Here is a 23,888-nt window from a genome sequence, read left to right as displayed (position 1 = left end):
AGAGAATTTTCAATTTCATTTATTGTGTTGTTCATCATTGTTTGTTTACTCTTTAGTTCTTCTAGGTCCCTGTTAAATGTTTCTTGTATTTTCTCCATTCTATTTCCAAGATTTTGGATCATCTTTACTATCATTATTCTGAATTCTTTTTCAGGTAGACTGCCTATTTCCTCTTCATTTGTTTGGCCTGGTGGGTTGTCACCTTGCTCCTTTATCTGCTGCATATTTCTCTGTTTTCTCATTTTGTTTAACTTACTGTGTTTGGGGTCTCTTTTTTGAAGGCTGCAGGTTCATAGTTCCCATTATTTTTGGTGTCTGCCCCCAGTGGGTAAGGTTGGTTCAGAGGGTTGTGTAGGCTTCCTGGTTGGGGGGACTAGTGCTTGTGTTCTGGTGGGTGGGGCTGGATCTTGTCCTTTCCGTGGGCAGGGCCGCATCCGGTGGTGTTTTGGGGTGTCTGTGAACTTAGTATGATTTTAGGTAGTGTCTCTGCGAATGGGTGAGGTTGTGTTCCTGTCTTGCTAGTTGTTTGGCATGTGGCAGCCAGCACTGGAGCTTGCTGGCTGTTGGGTGGAGCTGGGTCTTAGTGTTGAGATGGAGATCTCTGGGAGAGCTGTCACCAATTGATGTTACATGGGGCGGGGAGGTCTCTGGTGGTCCAGTGTCCTGGACTCGGCCCTCCCAGCTTGGATGCTCAGGCCTGACAGCCGGCTGGAGCACCCAGACCCTGCCAGCCACACAGCTCAGAAGAAAAGGAAGAAAGAAAAACAAAAACAAAAAAAACAAACAGACAGAACCCTAGGACAAATGGTAAAAGCAAACCTATACAGACAAAATCACACAAAGAAGCAAACACATACACACTCACAAAAAGAGAAAAAGGAGAAAATATATATTTACATATACATTAAAAAAAAAAGGAAGAGAGCAACCAAACCAATAAACAAATCCACCAATGATAATAAGCACTAAATATTAAACTAAGATACACATAAAACCAGAAACAAATTAGATGCAGAAAGCAAACCCCAAGTCTGCAGTTGCTCCCAAAGTCCCCCTCCTCAATTTGGGATGATTCGTTGTCTATTCAGGTATTCCACAGATGCAGGATACATCAAGTTGATTGTGGAGCTTTAATCCGCTGCTCCTGAGGCTGCTGGGAGAGATTTCCCTTTCTCTTCTTTGGTCTCACAGCTCCCGGGGCTCAGCTTTGGATTTGGACCTGTCTCTGCATGTAGGTCACTGGAGGGCGTCTGTTCTTCTCTCAGACAGGACGGGGTTAAAGGAGCAGCTGATTCGGGGGCTCTGGCTCACTCAGGCCGTAAAAGAGGGAGCGGTACGGATGCGGGGCAAGTCTGAGGCGGCAGAGGCTGGCGTGACGTTGCACCAGCCTGAGGTGCGCCGTGCGTTCTCCCGGGGAAGTTGTCCCTGGATCCCGGGACCCTGGCAGTGGCGGGTCGCACAGGCTCCCCGGGAGGGGAGGTGTGGATAGTGACCTGTGCTCGCACACAGGCTTCTTGGTGGCAGCAGCAGCAGCCTTAGCGTCTCATGCCCGTCTCTGGGGTCCGCACTGGTAGCCGTGGCTCACGCCGTCTCTGGAGCTCATTTAGTTGGTGCTCTGCCTTCTGTGGCCACACAGGGAAGGAATTCACTCTCCTTGTGCACCCAAAACAATGGTCTCTTGCCTCTTGGGCAAGTCCAGACTTTTCCCGGACTCCCTCCCGGCTAGCCGTGGCGCACTAACCCCCTGCAGGCTGTGTTCACGCTGCCAACACCAGTCCTCTCCCTGTGATCCGACCGAAGCCAGAGCCTCAGCTCCCATCCCCGCCCGCCCCGGCGGGGGAGCAGACAAGCCTCTCGGGCTGGTGAGCGCCAGTCGGCACCGATCCTCTGTGCGGGAATCTCTTCACTTTGCCCCCCGCACCCCTGCTGCTGCGCTCTCCTCCGTGGCTCTGAAGCTTCCCCGCTCCGCCCCCCGCAGTCTCCGCCCACGAAGGGGCTTCCTAGTGTGTGGAAACCTTTCCTCCTTCACAGCTCCCTCCCACTGGTACAGGTCCCGTCCCTATTCTTTTGTCTCTGTTTTTTCTTTTGCTCTACCCAGGTACGTGGGGAGTTTCTTACCTTTTGGGAGGTCTGAGGTCTTCTGCCAGCGTTCAGTAGGTGTTCTGTAGGAGCTGTTCCACATGTAGATGTATTTTTGATGTATTTATGGGGAGGAAGTTGATCTCCACATCTTACTCCTCTGCCATCTTGAAGGTCCCTAGGTTTTATTTTTAAATGCAAATTTCTGCGTGCCAGAAATCCCTTTAAATGCTAGTATCACTTTAGGTGCTAATAAATTCTAGTATTGTCAGATTTTGAGTCTCAAATATTTTGTTGGTTCTAGGAATATTACTAATCAACTATTATATGCCAGGAACTTCTAGGCACTGGGTAAACAGCAGTGAACAAATAAAACTCCCTGTTTCTAAGGAGCTCATTTTTCTTTAGGAAAGCGAAACAGTATGAAATAGTAAAACGATGTCAGATGGATAAGTGCAATAGAGAAAATTAAGTCAGGGGTGGGGAATGAAGCATGATGGGGTAGAGTGGTCTTTACATGATCAGGGGAGGCCTTCCCATAAGGTTAGGAAGGCCTAACCTTATATGTTACAGAGGATCGGGGGGGCGGGGTGGGGGGAGGTGGGAAACAAGGAACCTGGAAGAGTTCAACAATGTCCAGACTAAAGTAACAACATCAAGTTACAAAGTCCATGAAGGGAGAGACTGCCTGGTATGCAAACAAGGGGACCAGTGGAGAGGAGTGGGAAGAAAAATGTAATAGTAAAAGATGTCAGAGAGGTAGTAAGGAAATGGCTCGCGTTGGGCGGTGAAGGCCATGGTAAGCTCACTGGGTGACATTAGAGAGCACTGGGAAATGATGGTATTGGCCTTACGTTTCAATCAATCAGTCCGGCTGCCGTATGCAGAATATTCCATGTGCGGAAATTGTGGAAGCAGAAAGGCCAGTTGGGGAGATATGGCTGTAGTCAAGGCAGAAGATGGTTGCATGGCCAGCATGGTAGCAGAGGAGGTGCTAAGTAGTAGTCAGATTCTGGATGAACTTTAAAGAGCGATCTATGATGATTTTTCAAGTGGATTGGCTGTGGGCTGTTAATGAAAGAGAGGAATCAAGATGAGTAGATCTCATGTTTGGGCAGTTAGTGCTTAGCAAATCTGGTGTAGATAAAATACTCTCCCAGCAAATTCCCAGTTGGGCACCAGTGTTAAGCTTGTTTTACTTATGACTAAAGCAATACCTTCCCTGGACCACTGAAGGTGAAATACTGGAGCATATTATCTTCCTAAGGACTGAGATTCATTAAAACCCATATTCTTCCTGACATGAAACACTGAATACAAGACATCTCTTTTATTTCATTACCTGCAACTAGAAAAGGAAAAGGTAAAAAGAGCTCATTTTCTCAGTGATATTTGCATCTGAAGGGAATTGATTTTTTTTCTCCTGTGGTAATTCATTAATGCTTCTAATAATTCTTGAATATGCATAGGTATTTGAAACACTTTAATCACTAATAACAAAACAAACCAAAAAAAGTGTCTCATATAAAAGCCAAAAGGTGGATAGCCAATGGGAAATTCCCTGCTTTATTTCTTCCATTTGCAGAGCTTACCTCTCTCACCATTTTGGATCAAGTTTCAAGTACTATTAATTCAAAACTTGTTGTTTCACATTTTTAAAAATCCACCTTGTCTTAAAATTGAGACTAATAAAAGGTTTGTATCTAATAACATCATTCTTGTTATTTAATAAGAACTATGTAACCTGTTGCATCTTCATGTAGAAGTATTGTTCAAAACCTGTAGTAGCCCATAGGTTAGGAATTGCTCTTCTCTTTATTTAGCTCCTGTCTTCTTGCCCTAATTCTAAAGGTTGTGTCCCATGTCCGTCTTTTATTATAAACCACATCCAACTCTTTCTGGATAGACACAGTATGAATTATAAATGAATGTATGAGCTGACTTTTAAGTGCCTATTCTGTACTCTGTATTCTTTATCTTAACCTCCATTTAAGCTTTGATCATTGTGCAGAAATATTTGTTAATGATTCCAAAATTTAAGGGCAAGTTTATCATTCGAGAACCCCATCTAATGGGGAATAAGCACATAGGACTTCCTATCCAACCCCATAAAACCACAACCATGCCTATCTATCACAAGCAATATTTTCATCTGACTCCAACAATTGTGATTTTTAAATGTTACCTTTCCTATGAACTCTAACGGCAGCTTGGGACAGAAAATCATTTATGAGGTAGCTAAACTTGGCAAGAGAAAATCTAGAAGGACTCTGCCCTCTAAGGGAGGACAAAAATCTGCTGAGGAATGGAGTTATATGTAAAGACAAATCGGCTTTTATCTGGGAGTTCATATTTCACAGAAGGGAAAAATCATTCTGAAGGTACAGGAAAAAAAATAATAAAGGTATATACCAGGGCTTCAGGGTTGTATATGAAAAGGTACCTGTTTAGAAACTGCAACAATATTTGATGGAATATTTTATTAATAGAGATAAGGCTTCAATAAACACATGCTCCACATCTTCAAAGTATTGTGAATAGATGAAATAAAAGAAACTTTCACACAAGTTGAAAATGTCTTTCTTTGGCAGTTGTGGACGAGGTTGTCAGGTAAATTCCAACATAGTGCCCTGCAAAGTGAACTCAAAGCAGAGAACAAACGCACACACACACACATGCACATAAATACAAATGTGACTTTGTGGCCTAGATTTCAAGGGGAAAAAAACAGACATTCATCAGGATGTTGTTATGGTCTAAAAATAGCAGAGGCGTCTCTGAACTATCCACGTTGCACCAATCAGCACATCTGAGGGAGCATCAGGACACTGATGCATTATCCTTATCATTGTAATTGATGCCTAATAGTTCTCTACCCGTCAAATGCAGCCCTGAATGGAAGGGCCATTAATCTCCATGTAAGATGATCATCGCTCTGAAAGCCTAAGTGATCTCAAACTTTCTAACAGCTTAAATCACAACACTGCAGGGAAAAATAATACACAGGGCTACTGATTCATTTCCTGACTGCCAAAAGATATGATCTCACATACCTGAGCACGCTGGTGAGTTCCGATACTATTTCCAAGTACCCGAGGGAAGAGAAGAAAGATCACTCTGCCCAGATTTTACAAGCTGTCTAGTTCCCCTCTTTCTAGAGTGGGTGGGAGGCTTTGCCACTATCCGGAGACACTGAGGGACCAGCAGAGGAAGAAGTTTTTTTATTTCACCTAAAATGATGTTCTAGAACTTGAGTGTGACTCATCGTATCGTTCATAGAACCTGAATTTCCTAATGAAAAGCACTACAGGAGGCGTTTTCCTTTTTTATATTAACATAATTCTTTTCACAATGAGTTCTTTAAAGCATAAAAGAATATTTCAAGACAGCTATGTCACGGCAGCGTCCTAACCTGTATTAGGAAGTCTGGACAGACTTTCAAAATTCCGATCACTTGAAAAACTCCAGGAGATATAGTGAAACCAGGTCCCAGGGGCTCCAGATTTATTTAAAGGGAAAATACACCAGATAAAATACAAACTGGGTAATGAAAATAATATTATGAATAACTATAAGGTAATAAAGTCAACAACAGTATACATTCTATAAAAATATGAAATTCCAAAATTGGCATAAGAACACCACTTAGACCCCAAACCACTACAAAAATAGAAAATGAAATGATAGGAGAATTCCCCACTAAAAAGGGACTTATGCTGAATGATTACAAACAAGTTTCTCTATGTGTACTGACATAAAGAACCAAAATCCACTCTACGAAGTGACAGAGGCAAGTTGCAAAATATATTCATAGCATAATGCTATTTAAAAATATATATATATACACATACTTACATGTTCTCCGGGAAAACAGTCTGGAAAATTATACACCAAATTGTTAAAAGTGGTTTCCTCTGGGGTACTAGTTAAAGCACGAATTAGTTCAACCTTATATACTTTATGCTGTTTCAAATTCTTACAAGTACATATCACTTTCATTAAAAAAAAATTCTAGATGAAAACAAAACTTGATGAAATGCATGGTCAAAATTCAAAATACTGAAAATAATCAGAAGAATGTAGCATTTTCCCCAGATACCAATGAAAGCTTCCACAGAGTATAGAAGAGATTGGCTGGATTGAGAGTCACAATTAGTGACAAATGCATGCTTTGACTTCAGAAACAAAAGAACAGTCAGCTGGGGAACAGGCAGGAGAAAGATTTTGGCCCATTCCTGTGTGTGCAAGTAGCTTGGGTACAGAATCTACAGATTTGAAAACCGGGCAGCCAGTATTGTGTGGAGACTGCTCTCCCAGGTAGTCAAAGATGTATTCAGCTCCTTCTGTTCCATCAACACTGGCCTTTCTCTATTTATTTAGAAACAACACCCAATGTGCAACATGACCAGGGTAAAACGAAATGGGGAATGATGCACTCCTTCTCGGCAGGTGTAGTTCCCTCAAATAAAGCAGTATGAGGTGGCCACAGAAAGAGCCTGTGAGCACTTTTCATTATCACATCTAGATAAAGAGGAATCGGCTGCCTCAGATTTTCTAAGACATGCGCTCTCTTCCTCATACAGAACAGCGTGGGGGCCTCAAGAGAATCCAGTAGTGTCTGAAACGATGGATGCTGCGGAGACTGGAGACTGAGGGAGAAGCTGTACGCACACTACATTCTTAAATTTGTGTAATTTAAAATCTGACAGGAAGATTCTACCAATATTCACAGACTACAAAGGGGACAGGGCTCAAAATTGGGCACGATGAACTATCATCTAGTTGTTGCTACAGAAATGGAACTCCCCTTACACTTGGGTTCCCGATTAGGGTAAGGCACATACATCACCACTGGATAAACACTAGGGGCTGACAAACGCTTCTTGTTCAAAACTGAAAAGTTAAAAACAAAAATGACAATGTAGGGGTTTACTAAACAAAACAAAAGGTAAAGAGAAATCGTGAAAATTCATAGTTTTACTTTATTAACTGGCAGACAGCACAGGCTGACACGTGTGGCACTCCCTGCACCTCTGACCCTCACTCTCCTAGACTGGGTGCTTCCCGAAGGAAGTGAAATGAAAATGCCTCTCTCACTTTTGTGTCCCTAGCATACCACCAATACCAAAATTTTCTTAAAACATTTCTTAAAAGTTTTTCCTTGAATATGTTTTGAACCAAGAGTGTACATCTCCAAAACAGCAGCATCGGTCTCTTTCATTGTCTTGAACAAGCTGATAATTCAGCGATGGGGCAGATGGGTAGTTAGGTCTGGAGATGCGCTAATATACTCAGGAATTCGAATTTAGAATTATTGTGAGCAGAGAAAATCAGATATTCAATCCTTTTGGCCAGTAAGGTGTGAAAAGCCTTTTGGTTCTATCTGTGATATTACTTCAGATATTTAAGGGAGAATTCACTTGCAGAAAACCCCGTACCAGCTTTTGCTCCAGAGGCCTGAAGTGGCTAACAGTGCAGCCCCTGAGCAGAGACTACCTGAATTCAAGTGCTGACTGGCATTTAATAATTGTATGCAGTTGGTCAAGTCAGCTTATCAGTGAAACCTTAGTTTTCTTATCAGGATGATGGGTTGTTTTGAAACTAAAATACATGTTAAGGGCTTACTTAGTATTGTACCTGGTGTGTAGACAGTCCTAAATATCTGCTATATTGACACACTTGCTTTGATTCTTCACCTCAAATCATGCCTCAGCTCAACACAGGGCAAATAAACGAAACAGTTGAAATGTGTACATTTATTTATTCTTCACTAATATTGAACTAGGCAGATCTGTATCTCTCAGTCTTCAGGAAATAACATACATAAATCTTTACATATATATAAATATACAGAAGCATTTGTATAAAACTGAATATTCATGATTTTAAATTTGACAAATATCATCAGGTAAAAAGCAGACTATCATACTGAGTTAATTTCTCATTCAATGTTCAACCTGAAATTTAAGTATATTTTACATAAGACCCTAACAAAAAGGGTAACATACCTAAGTCACTAACATTGCAGATCTGATCACTTGATTAGGTTGAGGAGGAATGGAATCACTTCTAATATCATGTAGAGAAACAAGCAATCAAAGCACATAATTCAGGTCTGAAAAAATGGATTTATCCTCAATTGGTCAAAGTCAGCACCCAAAGAAAGCAATTCTGCTACTTCCACTTAAAGCAAATCACTCTTTTCAAGCACACTGTAGCTCACTCAGTCAAGCACTTCTTCAAGAGTACTTGTTCAAGCAGATCCCTTTGCATGAAAACAAAACAGATCAAATCCTTGTGCTCAGTAAGAGTGGAAGATTTAAGGTAAGGACATTTCCTAATCCCATATACATGCTAAAATCATCCAAATTGCTGATATAAAAATCAGGGCAGAAAAAGCAGCTCAACCAGGCATGATGGATGGCAGAGAAATCAGTGGCTGATACATGGAAAAACCAATAGGGAGAGTGACTTCTAGGGTAGGGTAACAAAATAGCTTCTCCGAAAGGAGGAGAGTAAAGAGTAAATGAAAACACAGTCCTTATTTATTCGATGTCTCTCTTTTATATCCCTCACAGCCATCATACTGAATATTCTGAGCAACAGGAACATTTTTAACTTATAAGAGGGCATTAAGATAACACAATGCCTATCTGTCAAAAAATTTTTAAATACTGGTTAAAATGGAAAACTACAGAGCTAAAATCTCTTATGTCTTTTATAGCAATCGCATAGAAAATAGTAATGTCTTCCAAAATTATAGCATTTTACCTATGGTAAGTTGAATGTCAAAATTAGATAAGATCTTCTGCAACTGTGGTGTCAAAAATCTGATAGCAAATTTGCTGCTCCGCTCCACTTGTGACATTGTATGACTTGATGAAGCATTCCAACCATGGATATGCATCTACAAATCAAAAAAAGAAATGCTATTTAACCATCAAAACTAAACAGATAACTCTGAAATATGTATCTAAGCATAATGCTTAGCTAGTAAAATCAACATATTTAATTTAGCTTGAAAAGTAAATAAATACACTCACCACATTTACCATTATCTGCTCTTCCAAATACACACTGGATTCATGTTATTGTTTTGTAGCAATTCTGACTAATTTGAATTTTTCCCCAACAACAGGAAAAAGTCATTAAATGTGGGGTTTTTCAAAATATTTGATAGCAAAGGTAGTAATCTACGTCATTCCCAACTTTTATTCTTTTTTTTCTGCTTATCACTTACTGATCTGCCCGTTTTGTTTTTCTTGGTTGACTGCAAAGAAACCAGGTCGCCCTTATATCTGTCTAGTTGAAATTCCCGTCAGGTACCAGGTGTTGTGTCCAGGCAATGTTGGCAGCCAAGCTTTGGTCATGACCACAGTAAATCTGTTTATAACTTCTCGAACAGTCTGTTAACATTTCTTGAAGTTTGAATTTGAAAGACATTTAATATAGTCCTCACTATTGGCAAGCGTCAAGCAAGACAGGCACTCTCCTACACTGCTGGTAGAACCATAAACAGGTAAAATACTCTTGAAAAGCAATCTGGCCGTATGTAGCAAAAGCCTATCAGGCCTATGCTTTTTCATATGGCAGTTTGTTTTTTTTTTTGTGGTACGCAGGCCTCTCACTGTTGTGGCCTCTCCCGCTGCGGAGCACAGGCTCCGGACACACAGGCTCAGCGGCCATGGCTCACGGGCCCAGCCGCTCCGCGGTATGTGGGATCCTCCTGGACCAGGGCACGAACCCGTGTCCCCTGCATCGGCAGGCGGACTCTCAACCACTGCGCCACCAGGGAAGCCCCGATATGGCAGTTTTATTTGCAGAAATTTATCCAAAAGAATCCAAGCAGCCAACAAAAATAAAAGCTGACATCATATAAAAGTATGTAAGTTAGACTTAGTTATGGATGTACAAAAACTATCTTTTTGGAATTGTTATAAAATGCAAAGACTGACCAGGGGAAAATAAAACCTGACTTAACCTATAAACGTTAAACTGACAACAGCTAGATCTGCAGGTGGTAAAATTTGTTACTGATGAAAAATTGTTAGAAGTCAAGTTATCTTAAAATGACTTAGATCTGCAAGTTTCAATGCAAAGAGAAATAATGGCCACAAAAGGAAAAATCAGTGACAGTAGGTGTAATCAATACAATTTGACCTGAAGACTGGTTGATGAATCAAATGTTACACAGAAAACAACTAAAGCTGACAAAAATATTTAGTAAAATAAAAACTTGTAAAATCTGAAACTAGTTAATATTGAATAGACAATTTATCAATGAATTAAACAGGCTAAATGAGTTTGTTATAGGAAATGTTTCCTGTCAAAATTTCATCCCTGTTGGTTTAATTTCAACTGTTTGTATGCATAAGCATCATATCAAATGTGCTTGTGATCAAAATTGCCTCCCCCTTGTTATATCAATATTTCAAACTATTTTAAAAAACTTTTTTCATTTCAGGAATTATGATTCATACCTATTTTATCCCTGCCACTATCTTCATCAGTAGGTAGATCATACAGTATAAACAATCACTTAGTAATTTATTTGGATTCAGATTTCAAAGTTTTTAATACCTCTAAAAGTCCATAGCTTAGCCATATGCTAGGTATTATTTCAAGGAAAAGAATGAATGGATTGTTAAATTGTTACTGCCTACCAATTTTTAATCCTGGAGGACAAAACATATCCATGATCATATCCATAATTTGCTGAAGGCCATCTTTGATTAGGACTTCTGATGCTGGAATCTGGAAAAATTTTTCCTTAAGAAAAATATGAAGAAACAAGGAAATGATCTTTATCTTCTTCAGAAGCTATAATCAATACAAAATTATTTGAATATTATCTAATTAAAATAATCCCGACTATTTCACCATATCAATATCGTAGAATTCATAAACTAGAGTGCTAGTCTAAACTCTAAAATCTGATTTACTACTTTAATCTAAAAACAGCTATGATACATATATATAAAATCAAGTTAAACCACTCTGACTTAATGATAAGAATGATTAGAATACAGTGAGGCTTACTATTCTCTTGATAGCATATGTATTGAGCACCTATAATGTCTAAGTGTTAAGTTTAAAAGAGTTTAATATATAGTATATATTTATTTAATTTTTTTTTCTCCTCTCCTATTTATAAGTTCCAGGAGGGAAAGGAGTTTGCTTGTTTTACTCATTGCTATATCCCCATCACAAAGAGTAGCACTTGGCATACAGTAAGTGCTCATTAAATACTTATTTAATAAATGGATAAATAATTTATTTAGGCAGGAGAAAAACTGTCCTCAACCTTAACCCAGATTTTTCCCAATGTGTGTAGTAAAAAATTTAACCTCATTGGCCTTTGCCCTCGGTTTCTGAGAGGTAATCTAAGCCCTTGGAATGTCATGCCTCATAGGAGTATTCTTTTTTGCCTGGAGACCCTGGGTCACTCTAACATTGTGATTTAGGGTGGGGAGTTTGGAGCATGTGGTTTTAACTTGACCACTGGAGGGGCTGAAGATTGAGATCAGTCACATGGGCAGCCAACCATGACTACATGATGAAGCTCCAAAAAAAACTCTGGACACTAAGGCTCAGTTGCACTTCCCTGGTTGGCAATACCTCATGTGTACTGTTACATATCATTTCCAGGAAAGTAACACTGTCCACTACTCCATGGGAAGAGAACAAACGGAAGCTCCATGTTAGAAACTTTCCTGGACTCTGCCCTATGCACCTCTTCCCTTGAGGATTTTAACCTATATCCTTTAGCTGTAATAAATTGTTAACAGTGAGCATAATAGCTTTCAATAAGTTCTGTGAGTCCTTCTAGCAAATTATCAAAACTAAGGGTGCTCTTGGGGACCTCTGAACTTTCAACTGGTGCCAGAAGTAAGGGTGGTCTTGGGAACCTCCAAACATGGTACTGTCAGAAATCAAGGTGGTCTTGTGGACAGCTACCTAGCTTCACACGTAACTATCTCCCTAACAGAGTAATTTCATTCTCTCTAATACGAAATGTGGAGGCTTAAAAAGCCCAGTGAAATGCTAATAGATAATGCCTGAGGGGGTGGCCATACCTCTGCCTTTGGCTCCTGGAATAGAACTTCCTCAATTTTTCATTATTCACATATTAAGATTTACAGTGTCAAATCAAAAGAGAGATAAATACATAGACAATTTAAGATTTATGTGCTTGTCTTTTATTTATTTTTCAGAGTTGCCTTAAATCTCCTCAGTAACAAAGTATGCATGAATAAATATATTAAAATTTTAAAAAGTACTATTTTTTAATTAGAAGTATCTTCACTACCTCTATTACTTACAGAATCCATGAGGTAAGCTTCCAGTACTCCTGTTCCATCGTCAAGAGTAAATGTCATCACAAACACATGTTGGAGAGGTACAATACCCAGTACTAATGAAGGAAAAAAGTTGAAACCATATGAATCTCCTATGCCTTAATCAAAGTAAAGAAAAAATTGTTTTATGATATTAGATACCTGTTAGTCTTGTTTACTAAAATAACTCAAGAGATTAAAAAAACTTATCCCTTTCTGTTCTCTAATACCAATATATTAAGCTAATTTTAGAAGGGTAATTTTGGAACATTACACTACACCTGTATAGGGATAATGACTCATGAGCAATAGTATCTTTTTAAAATTAAATATCAATACAGCATTATCTTTAAAATGAGTTGATCTTGATAAAAAACATAAAAACCAATTCATGAAAGGCAATTCAGAAAAGCATACAGTTCGATAGTTAGGATTTTTTTAACATGTCTCTCTCCTTTGTATTTTAAGCATAGGGATCGATTATTTTTTAAGAGATATCATCTGGTTGAATGATGTGAGAATCTGAGATTTCATAATTTGGTAAGATGAGGAAAAAGGAAGAAATTAAAGAGATGCTAAATCAGGAAAATTTACAGGTTAAAATGAACATCTTACTTTGTGTCTGGAAATGGAAGACATTCAATATGCTTATATAATGGAATATTGTCTTCCATTTGTGGAATCCATATTCAGTAATAAAGGGAGCAAGTAAAACAAATAAATCAGGGCATACAGACATGAGAGAAATTGCTAATACAGAGGAATTGATTTTTAAGATTCAGAAGTTCTCGATAGGCATAAACTGTGAGCTAAAACCAAGAAGGATGAACATAAAACCTACCCCGAGGGACCATATAAGCAAACAAAAAACTACATTTAGTACAGGATGAGGAGACCAAGCCTGAAGCACATAGTAAGAAGCTCATGCAAAAGTAACCTGGAATTTCACTGGACCACAAACAAAATATGAGTTAGCAGTATTATATAGCTGGATTAAAAGAGAAAGGAAACAAAACCAAGTACACAAATAAATATCTACAGAATAAAATTTTCAGGCAAGTAGGAGCAGTATCCAGTCTTAGGTAAATAAAGGTTTTCTTCATATTCTGAATTGGCCAACACCTGCAGCTCTATTTCTAGCTTTGAGGACCAAACTTTGAGAAGAGCATTAGTAAAATGGAATGTTTACTGAAGAGGAGAAATAAAATAGTAAGGAATGTGGGAAAGTACCAAAGGAAGTGAGGGTACCTGCTTGGAGAAATAAAGACTCAATGAAAACTTGACAGATTATCTTCAAATGTACAGTTTGTTGACTTTATAGAAGAGGGAACAGATGTACTTTAATTCTAGTACACAGAATGTGGCCCATGTTAAAATTACAGGTAAGCAGATTTTGCCTCACTGTTAAGTACTGCACCTAAAAAGTAAGATATGTTACCTTGCAATGTAATGAGTCCCCAGTCACTGAAGAGTTTTAAGCCAAGGCTGGATGACCACAGTTAATAACGTGATATAAAAAGATTCTTGTTGCTCCAGCTAAAGACTTGTATTGGGTAAAAAGTTGTAATAGCTATCTCTACAACTCTTTTCAATCCCAAGATACTATAAACTGGAGAGATTATTCACAAGTTGTATTTATGATTACTAAATTATTAAAATGTAATAACTGAAAAATGGCAGATGCTTGAAAGTAAGTTTTCAATTATTTTAAACATTTATACTTTTATTATGACCACTGTGAATGGTTATACTTAAGGACAATTAAACTTTAGTTCAGCCTTTGCTCTGGTTTTACAATATCCACAAATACTGAAATATTCTCAGTGAGATCACGTTATACAAAGACAGTTACAATGACAGGACACAGAAACTTAGCTTACCTTCTGCCACAGAAGAAGGAATCCACGATGTTTTATCAACCAGGGAATTCAGATTCTGTATTGGTCTCAAACTAGAACACTGTTTACATCTAAATTAATAAAAGAAAAAAATGATTTATTATAAGTAATTATTACAACTCATTTAATTATTATAACATTTCTGTCATTCAAGCATGCAGTTTAAAAAGTATATTATTAAACAAAAGAGCACTGCACTTCCTGTATTGTAATGTGCATATTACAAACAGAATTACTAAAAAAAATAAGCTTCTTACAATAGAAGCAATCTAAAAAGATAGTACAGTTCAGAATAAACAACTCTAAGTTGACAATGAGAGAGGTTCCAGGTGCAGATTGTTAATTAATTTGGCTAATTTCCTTACCTGGTAAAACAAAAAGTCTAAAGAGACAAACTCTAAGGACTCTTTCATTTTATGGCTCTGTGCACAATATGGAATAGCCAAGGTCTTAATTTTATAAATATAGCAACAGGAGAAAATTATTCTAAGGAAGTCAGTACTAGCACATATTTAGAGGATCATAGTTTATGACGCCTAGTACTATAGTTATCCTTTGTATACAAATCAATCTAAAATTACATAATACACTAAAATTGCATATTATCTAGTATAGGTATTTTGCTTTACTTACAAACATTTTAAGTATAAGCAATTTAGTTTTTACTATATGTAATAATGTTTAGGAGATGTTGATGAGAAAATATGCTTGGATAAAAATATAAAAATCAACATTCAAAAGGTTCATGCAGATTCCTTTTCATTTGCAATCTGGGGGAAAACAGAGGGTAACTATATTAAATGTTATCCCCTTCCATTCTTTAAATACATAGAAGTTTTTTCTTTAACAGAAAAAGGTAATTGAATGACGAGTATTAGTTTCTTAAAAAAAAAAGGCTGTGATATTAAACTTTAGACATTGATACAGCAAGTATACAAATTAAAAATTAAGAGTAATAAACATAAATTAGAGAATTCATTACTTCCGAAGTAATAAAAGAGGAAAAAGGAGAAAAATGAGAACTTTTTTATAAATTAATCCAATAGAAGACTGGAAAAAAAAATAAAGTAATAACAAAAAAAGGGGTGGGAAGAGAAACAATAATAGTATGATAAGTGGAAAACAACAAGAAATACAGTATAGAAATAAAACCTAAATGTTTCAGTAGTTAACATATTTTAAACTCATCTATTAAAAAACAACTAAAACCTACTGATAAGTATTTATTTATGAGACCTACTAAAATATAACAACAAAGAAACATAAAAGCAATGGGATGAGAATAAGATACACCATGCAATTACCAACCAAAAAAACTCTGATATAGTAATAAGAAAACGAGAAAAAAATAAACCTTACAGCAAAAAATCACGATTAAAGATGAAGTCATTACATAAGGATATACAGTACAATGAATTCACCAGAAGATGAAATACCGAACCTGAGTGAGCAAGCAAAAAGGACTCAAAACATATAAAGCACACATCGACAGAATAATAGGTCACAAACCTACAATCACAGAGGACGTTAAGCACAGTCTCTAAGAAGTGATTAGACAGATAAAGTTACAAAGGAAAGATAAGTTTTGGATACGATTAACAAGCTTGTCTAATGGACATAACTAAACACTATTAAACACTAAACACAACTGTTAAAGAATACACATTCTTTTTAAAATCTATGTAATATGTACAAATTATGAAGAAGCACATTCTAGGATAAAGCAAAACTAAACAAATCTCAAAGAATCATTATGAAATGCATCACGCTACTTGGTTAAAAAGTAATCTAACTAAAATACAAACAAAAACATAGCACCTAAAATGAGTGTGTGGAAAAATTTAAAATACACAGTGAAATAATTCATGGGCCAAAGAAATCATAATAGGAATTGCGAAACATTGAGAAACGACAAGAAAAACACTACATATCACATCTTCGGTTAAAGCTGTGGCTATTTTCTCAGGAGGTATATTACAGACTTAAATACAAATATTTAAAAACATATTAAAAATAATGAATTAAGTGAGGTAAACATTCAATTAAAAACATTACAAAAAAGAAATACCAAGGAAACCTATAGAAAGTAAAGGAAGAAAATAAAGTTAAGAACAATAATAAAAAAAATAGAGAGCATCAACAAAAACAAAAGCTAGTTGCTTTGGCAAAAAAGTCCAAGGGAAAAAAAGGAGCAAATAATATGAAGTGGATTCAAGAACACATGAAGAGGAGATTTAAAAATCATCAGAAAGTACTATGAATTATTTTATCTCAATAAATTTAAATTTAAAAGATAAATGAAATACTTCTCTAGAAAACTTTCATTAATAAAATAGATGCAAGAAGAAACAGAAATCCTTAAAAGATGTGTAACGAGTAAGAAACTGAAGCATTAGTTTCTGTTCCATTAAAAAAGCATCAGATCCAGAAATCTTAGTAAAGTTTTGCCAAACACTTGTCTTGTCAAACATTTTGGCAAATATGACTATATTAATATTTAAAAAATCTGTAAAACATAAGGAAGCATAGAGTTAAAAAGTACAGGACTAGAAGTTTGATGAAATGCACATAACTGACAAATGTTTAGTATCTCTCATATAGAAAGAATTTTTACAATCATCTAAACACACACACAAGAACCAAAACAGAGACCAGTAATTGAATAGAAAAATGTGAATATGGAATTCACAGAAGAGAAAACCTAAATAGCCAATAAACATGAGACTTGTTTAAACTCCCCAGTCATCTAGGAAATGCAAACAAAAACAACATAGATACTATTTGATGCTCAGCAGTCTAACAAAATTACAAGTTAGACTAACACCAAGAGCTAACCCGGGGTAAACAAATTTTTACACACTGCTGATTGGACCATAAAATGTTACAATCATTAGAAAAACAATTTGGTATTTTCCAATAAAGCAGAAAATATTCTATAATCCAAGGTTTCTCAAAGCAGAGCACTTCCAGGGTGCTTGTTTCATCAAGTGGAAACAGAGATTCTATCTATATTGCCTCCTTCCAAACCTAGACATCTGTTTGTAGCTCCTAATGTATTCTAATATCTTCCAGTTTCTCAGTGGCAACTTATTTATAACTTTGTGGCACAGAAATTCTGGAATTCAATCACTTAACTTTTACTAGGATACAGCTTTGAACTTTCTCTGTAACTAATATCTAAATTGTTATGAAAGAAAGCAAATGAATATTAGCCTTTGGGACAGCCTTAAACTTAGCATACTGTAGGCACTCAATATATATGGTATCCAAAGAATAGATATACGCCAAAAAATCTAGTACCTATAAATTGGTACTAAATAAGTATCCACTGAATATATAGTAACAAGTGGAATAAAGTAATAAATAAAATTAAAAATTCCCATTATTGAAGACATACCCATAGTGATGTATTTTTCCTTGTATAAGGAATGGTGCCGAAAGGTCAAGGACTTCCAGGTCTTCATGGCCAGATCTCACAGGAATTACACTATGAAACTTGTTTGAGAGTTTGCAGATTTCATTAAGTGTACCTCCTATTAAAAGAGAACAAATAAACCCTTCAAGTAGTACAAATATAAAGTAAGCAAACTGGGGTACTTATTAAGTAACACATGATCAACAGTAAAGGACTAAAGGGATTGACAGAAAAAGACAACAAATACCATGAATTTAAGAGATTTAATGCACTTATACATTTATTGTTAAAAATAATAATGTGTAAGCTTAGGATCCTATTCATTGATTAAAGAAAACACTGAGCAAAAATGCTGAGATTTGAGCAAAATATAAGGTTTGTGAAATATGAACTTTTAAAATTTATACAAATTGCTCTTTATGCCAGGAATACTTTGGTTCAAATGATCTAAAAAGAATGAAGTTGAGAGTCAAAATATGACAGGATTCCCATTATTAAATTTGCTATATACTACTAATGTCTAGACAACTTTGGTCTTGAGTTTGAAATAAATCTTTTCAGTTTAACACTGAATTTAAATATAGATGCAAACAGTTTATGTAATAGGAATTCCTGTAGAGTGTTTATTCATTTTTCCTATGGAAACCATCACACTTACTTACCCTAATGCTACGACAGGGTGGGTATTAAAACCATCATGTTGGCTGAGAAGAAAGAGTATGCTCAACGGTGCACAATTATTAAAAGGCAGCATTATCTCTGATTACTCAAACCCCCCGGTACCTTTTCTGGTGTATTTTTCACTTAGATTGATAATTCTTCCTCTCCAGGGAAAGAGAATATGATTTATAAAAATACTTCTGAGTATTTCCTAAAATTTGTGTAAAATTTGTAATGTTAAAATTCAATTGTGAGGAGGAAGCATTTCTGGCATAGCAGAGTAAGGACGTCCAAAAATACACTTCTCCATAATAGCAAAAACAACTGGCAAAAATTGTCAAATTCAACTTTTTCAGAACTCTAGAAATTAACCAAAGGCTTGCAACAATCCAAGGAGTGTTTATTCAAAAAAAGTGGATAAATCTTATAAGAACAGCAAGTTTCATGGCATTTTAACTTCCCCAGCTCCCATACCTCTTCCCTCAGCTCTGTGATAGCTGGAAACCACAGGTTTGCTGTGTCATCCTACAGTTAGATCTTAGCCTATGCTTAGAGTTACAATATTCAGAAATATGATAAAATAAAAATAGCTTACATTTTGATGAAACCCTTTTAAAGTGCTTTCACAAACACTTTCACTTGACTTTTTTAAAAGGCTCTGTAAGGTAAACTGTTACTACTTTGGATGTACTTATATATTCAATAAATATTTACTGAGAGCCAGTTACATGCCAGGTTTACTACTCTAGGTGCTGAAGATACATAGATTAAAAGAACATGTATTCTGACCTTGGGGAATTTACATTCTAATAAATAAACAAATCTACAAACAGATAAAAGACAAATATAATATAAGAAGTGCTCTACTAGAAGTTCATATAGCATGCAGTAAGAACCACTCAAATCTGCCTGATAAATCAGAAAAGTGCTGGATGCATGTAGGTGTTTGTTAAATATTTTATATGAATTGCTGAATAAAGGGAATTATTGAGTTTACTTCTGAAGACGTATTAGAGCAGAATTTCTCAGAACAGTGACAGAATGGCAAAGAGGCCCAGAGGAATATACTAGGTTTAGGAATTATCACCAGTTCAATATGGCTAGAGGGTGGGATGGGACCTGCGATAGGAGGTGAGACTGAAAGCTTGAGGGTTGACTGGTAATTTTAAAGATAGGATCAGGAACTAAGGGGACTTCTTTATTCAAGCTTCCTTTGGACCGTCAAGGCCAACATGGCTTCAGCACAGAATTCTGTGGGAGGCAGCAAAGCGCAGAAGGAGCCGAAGGCATACTTGACATCCTCTGAGTTGGCCCTACAAGGACAGTTCTAATAAAGCCTGATGGGATCACAGCTTTATTTTATTTTTAGGCCATATAAATAGATTTACTCCATATGTATGTGTGTGTGTGTCTTTGTCCTTCTGTTTTTACATCTATCTCCTGGTACAGATTAAAATACTGCTAATGGAATAAAATGTCACATCTCACTCATCAAAATGGCCAAACTTTTTAAAGCTAGTATATTAGGAGGAGGGTAGGTGAACAGATAATCTCACATGCTGCTAAAGCATGTGCACATTATGATAACTTTACTAGAAAGTAATTGGGCAACATTCACTTAATTCCTTGTGCCCAAATACACTTCAGGCGGGAGATAAAGTTCATCACAGAGTTGCTATGTAAAAAACTGGAAGCAATTCAGTTTCACCACCCACTACTAGGGAAGACATTTATCTCCTCTGTGGTTCAGTTTTCTCATGTATAAAAAACAGCTTATAATAGTACCAACTTCACAGGATTGTTGTGATGATTAAATCAATTAGTTTCTGGTATGCTATAAATGTATTAAAACAAGTGATATTCATAAAAATAATATCAATGTTTATATACATGTGTATTCACATATATACATTATTTTCTAAAATGATTATGTGTTAGTTTTATAAACAGAAAAATGCCAGGAATAAAAATGATCATAATCCATTGTAAGAAAGATCAGTTCATTCACAAAATGAAAGATTTCTCTAATGCAAATTAAAGATGATGGTCCCCTTTTATTATGGATTATTAGATAAATATTAGATAAAAATAAGACAAAAGTATAAAAGAAATGCAGAATTAAATTTGACTCAAAGTTTCATTCTCTTAAAATATGTCAGGTTATCTTTACTTGATTTAACTATCAATAGATGACTTTCATTCTATTTTTATGAAACAAGAGTGACATCCAGAGGCCAAGATAACAGCAACTATACATAACAAGCAGCTTCTTGATTATTATTCAGCTCAGCAGTCACCTTGGGTCTCATTAAGATGACATGTAGGAATCCAACAAGATGGACAAATGCAAACACTTGAGTTTAATGTGTAATTTCAAAATGTCATTCAGATAAATTTACATATATATGTGTATATGTATGTATTTGAATCTAGTTGCTATATATATTGCATTATTTGAAATTTAAATTAACAGTATTTTGACTTTATATGTCCCAGGTTGCCCCTAAAATATATTTAACAATAATCAATCAGAGAAACACATAAGCAAAAGCTATATTCTAATAGAACAGCAACTTAAATGTCATACCTTCTATCAAAATTAGACAGTCATTTGAAAGGGGGAGAATACCATTATTTTTCACAAAATGAACAGCTACTTTTCGTTCTCCTTGATCTTTAGTGGTCCAGATATTTGAATCATATAATGATGTATTTTGTAGTTTGCTATCTGGGGTTTTGGTTGCACCCTCTTGCAAAATTATATCCAAATCACCCTCATGTGGAACTTCTTGCCTAAAATCATTGACAATGAAATAATACAAAAACAACTAGTATAAGCTTGGAAATTCAAATTTAACAAACTATCCAATAAAAAAATTGTTTATATGCTTATGAACCAGCTACTTATTTTAAAACATGGAGATAACACTCTGCAGATTACATGGCTCATTCAATAGAAAGATATTTGATGACATTTTATGGCTAATTAGATCCATATCATAATTACATTAACCACCAGCAATTTCCTTGCCTGGTTTTGTGACACCATTATTTCTAGCACCAAACTGTTCTCCTCTGTAAGGAATGCTAAACTTCCCAGCAGGAGCCCCGTCTTCACTCCAGCTAAATATCCACTTACCACTTAAGTAATATCACTTTCATAGGGTACCTACTTTGCAAACCAATATTCCATTTGATTCCTTTTAATCTAGAATATAATTTTCAAAAGTCATATGGTAAAATATGATACAGTAAAAATCGCATAATCTAGAATCAAAAGGTCTATTTCCTTGTCTTGGTTCTGTCACCAATCAGCTGTGTAAATTTAGGTAAAACCTCTTAACATTTCTAAGATGATTTCCCTATTTGTTAAAAAAAATTATCATAGAGGGTGGTTTTGTTTGGCAAAGCTATATGATTTTTACAGAATCTTATGAACTATAATTTGATAATACTTCAAGACTATCTAAAATCTGTACTTATATTTTAATTCCAACTACCATTTCAAGCCAAAATGGGTAGAAGATGGTCCCCTGTTTTGTATAAGGAGATCTGATGATCAAAAATCTCCACAAACAGTATTATACTTAGATTGTGAAGGGGAAAATATATGTACATTAGTGTACACAGCACACACACAATGTACACACACATAAATATAATGGAGATGTATATACATGTTCATGTCACATATATAGAGGGAAGACAGTCAAATTGCATAAAAGAGGGATTAAAAATAATTTTCAGAATATGTCTTGAGTTAGTAAGTACATATTCATTCTAATGTCTTATAAATTTATTTACTTATTTATAAAATAATTGATGTTTAGAATAAAGCTTTTGAGGAACTGAGAAATCCTTAATCACCAACAAAAGTTCAAATTATGTCCACTGTGTGGTAGTTATTAAGCAGGACAGGAATATTTCCAACAAGGCTTTCTCTTAACACTTAATTAGGAATTTCAACTAACTAGAAATCTTTTCTATTTAAGGATTTTAGCTAACAATGGTTTACTTTCAAGATTTTTTTGTGACAAATGAGAAAGCCCCCCCCCAAATATTTTCTTTTTTTAAATTATTATATTTATTTATTTATTTTTTTATTGGAGTATAATTGCTTTACAAAGTTGTGTTAGTTTCTGCTGCACAGCAAAGTGAATCAGCCATACGCATACACACATCCCCTCCCTCTTTGACCTCCCCTCGGCCCCATCCCACCCAACTAGGCCATCACAGAGAACCCAGCTGAGTTCCCTGTGCTATACAGCTTTTCACAGTTATTATTTGTTTGCATTTATCAGAGCTACTAAATTGAATTTCAGATCTGAAAACAGCAACTACTTTTATTTACTATTACTAAGAAACATCAAAAGGATTTATTTTCTAAGAATTAGTGTTTTCTCTTAAAAAGATTACCATTCTTTCAAAATACAATACATTAAAATCACAATTTACTCATTGTCAGGACTTAAACTGACACATAAGAAAACATATATACACAAATTTCATGAAATGAAAACTTTGGTTTTGTTATGGAAAATACTTACAGTGAATGACACTTAGGACAATAAAGTTTAACAGACTGAAAGAGTCTTCTGGGCTTATATGACCTCAATTTTGCTCGGATACGATATTGTTGAGGAGCTTTTTGTTTCAAAATAGCACACAGTGGGGTTTTCTCCAAATACTGATGATCCGTAAGTACTATAAAGAATTTTTGAATTAAGTTAGAGATCTGCAAGGATATAAGTATATTCATGGCATGAATCCCCGTGAAACAAACATACACAATCAAATCCAATTAAGTTGTATTAATTGTCAATTTTGGTAACATTTTGCCACATTTATCATCATCTCCAACTGTCATTATCTCCATCTCTCCATATATACATAAACCTTGCAGATACGTGATAGTAACTTCCATACATTTTGTCCCTTTTCCCCTAAGTACTTCAGTATGTATTTCACAAGAACAAGCAATTTCATTAACATATTGCAATGTAATTTTCAACATCAGAACACTTAACACTGATTATCACGGAATCAACAGACATTATTCAAATTTCTCCAACTATCCCGATAATGCTCTTATTTAGCATTTTATCTTCAGATCTAGGACCCAATCCTGAACCATGTGTAGCATTTATTTTTCCTGTCTCTTTGGAGACCTTCAATGTAGAGAATGGTTCCTCAGCTCTTCTTTGTCTTTCAGGACGCTAATATATTTGAGGAGTAGAGGCCATTTATTTGGGTGTGTCTGGTTTTTCTCATGATCAGATACCAATTACACATTTTTGGTAGGAATACTACTGTGTAAGTGATATTGTGGCCTTCTCATTGCATGACATCAAAAGGCACATGATATCAGCGTTTTCATTCCTGGGTATGTTAACTTTGCTCAGCTGATTAAGGTGGTGTTCAGCAGGTTTCTCCACTATAAACTTATTATTTCTCCCTTTATAACTAATAAGAAAGTATTTGATAAAATATAAATATCCC

The 23,888-nt window shown here is 35.9% G+C and overlaps 1 protein-coding gene across 2 annotated transcripts in view; it reads right to left on the bottom strand.

The window, feature by feature from the left end:
* Nucleotides 1-7,820: 7,820 nt before the first annotated feature.
* The window catches only part of POT1 (protection of telomeres 1), an 82,125-nt gene continuing 66,057 nt past the window's right edge, over nt 7,821-23,888 (bottom strand). For both annotated transcript variants that reach the window (XM_033420370.2, XM_004265486.4), the window contains 7 exons: nt 22,937-23,093; nt 20,977-21,182; nt 17,712-17,847; nt 14,297-14,385; nt 12,402-12,493; nt 10,743-10,848; nt 7,821-8,986 (listed from right to left, as the gene is read on the bottom strand). In XM_033420370.2, coding sequence (XP_033276261.1) covers nt 8,874-8,986; nt 10,743-10,848; nt 12,402-12,493; nt 14,297-14,385; nt 17,712-17,847; nt 20,977-21,182; nt 22,937-23,093 — 899 coding nt within the window. In that variant the 3' untranslated portion in view covers nt 7,821-8,873. The remainder of the gene's footprint in view (nt 8,987-10,742; nt 10,849-12,401; nt 12,494-14,296; nt 14,386-17,711; nt 17,848-20,976; nt 21,183-22,936; nt 23,094-23,888) is intronic.

This window comes from Orcinus orca, chromosome 9 (assembly GCF_937001465.1).
Source record: "Orcinus orca chromosome 9, mOrcOrc1.1, whole genome shotgun sequence".
Taxonomy (NCBI): domain Eukaryota; kingdom Metazoa; phylum Chordata; class Mammalia; order Artiodactyla; family Delphinidae; genus Orcinus; species Orcinus orca.
The sequence above is the reverse complement of the archived record's forward strand: the minus strand, read 5'-3'. Positions and strand labels throughout refer to the sequence as shown.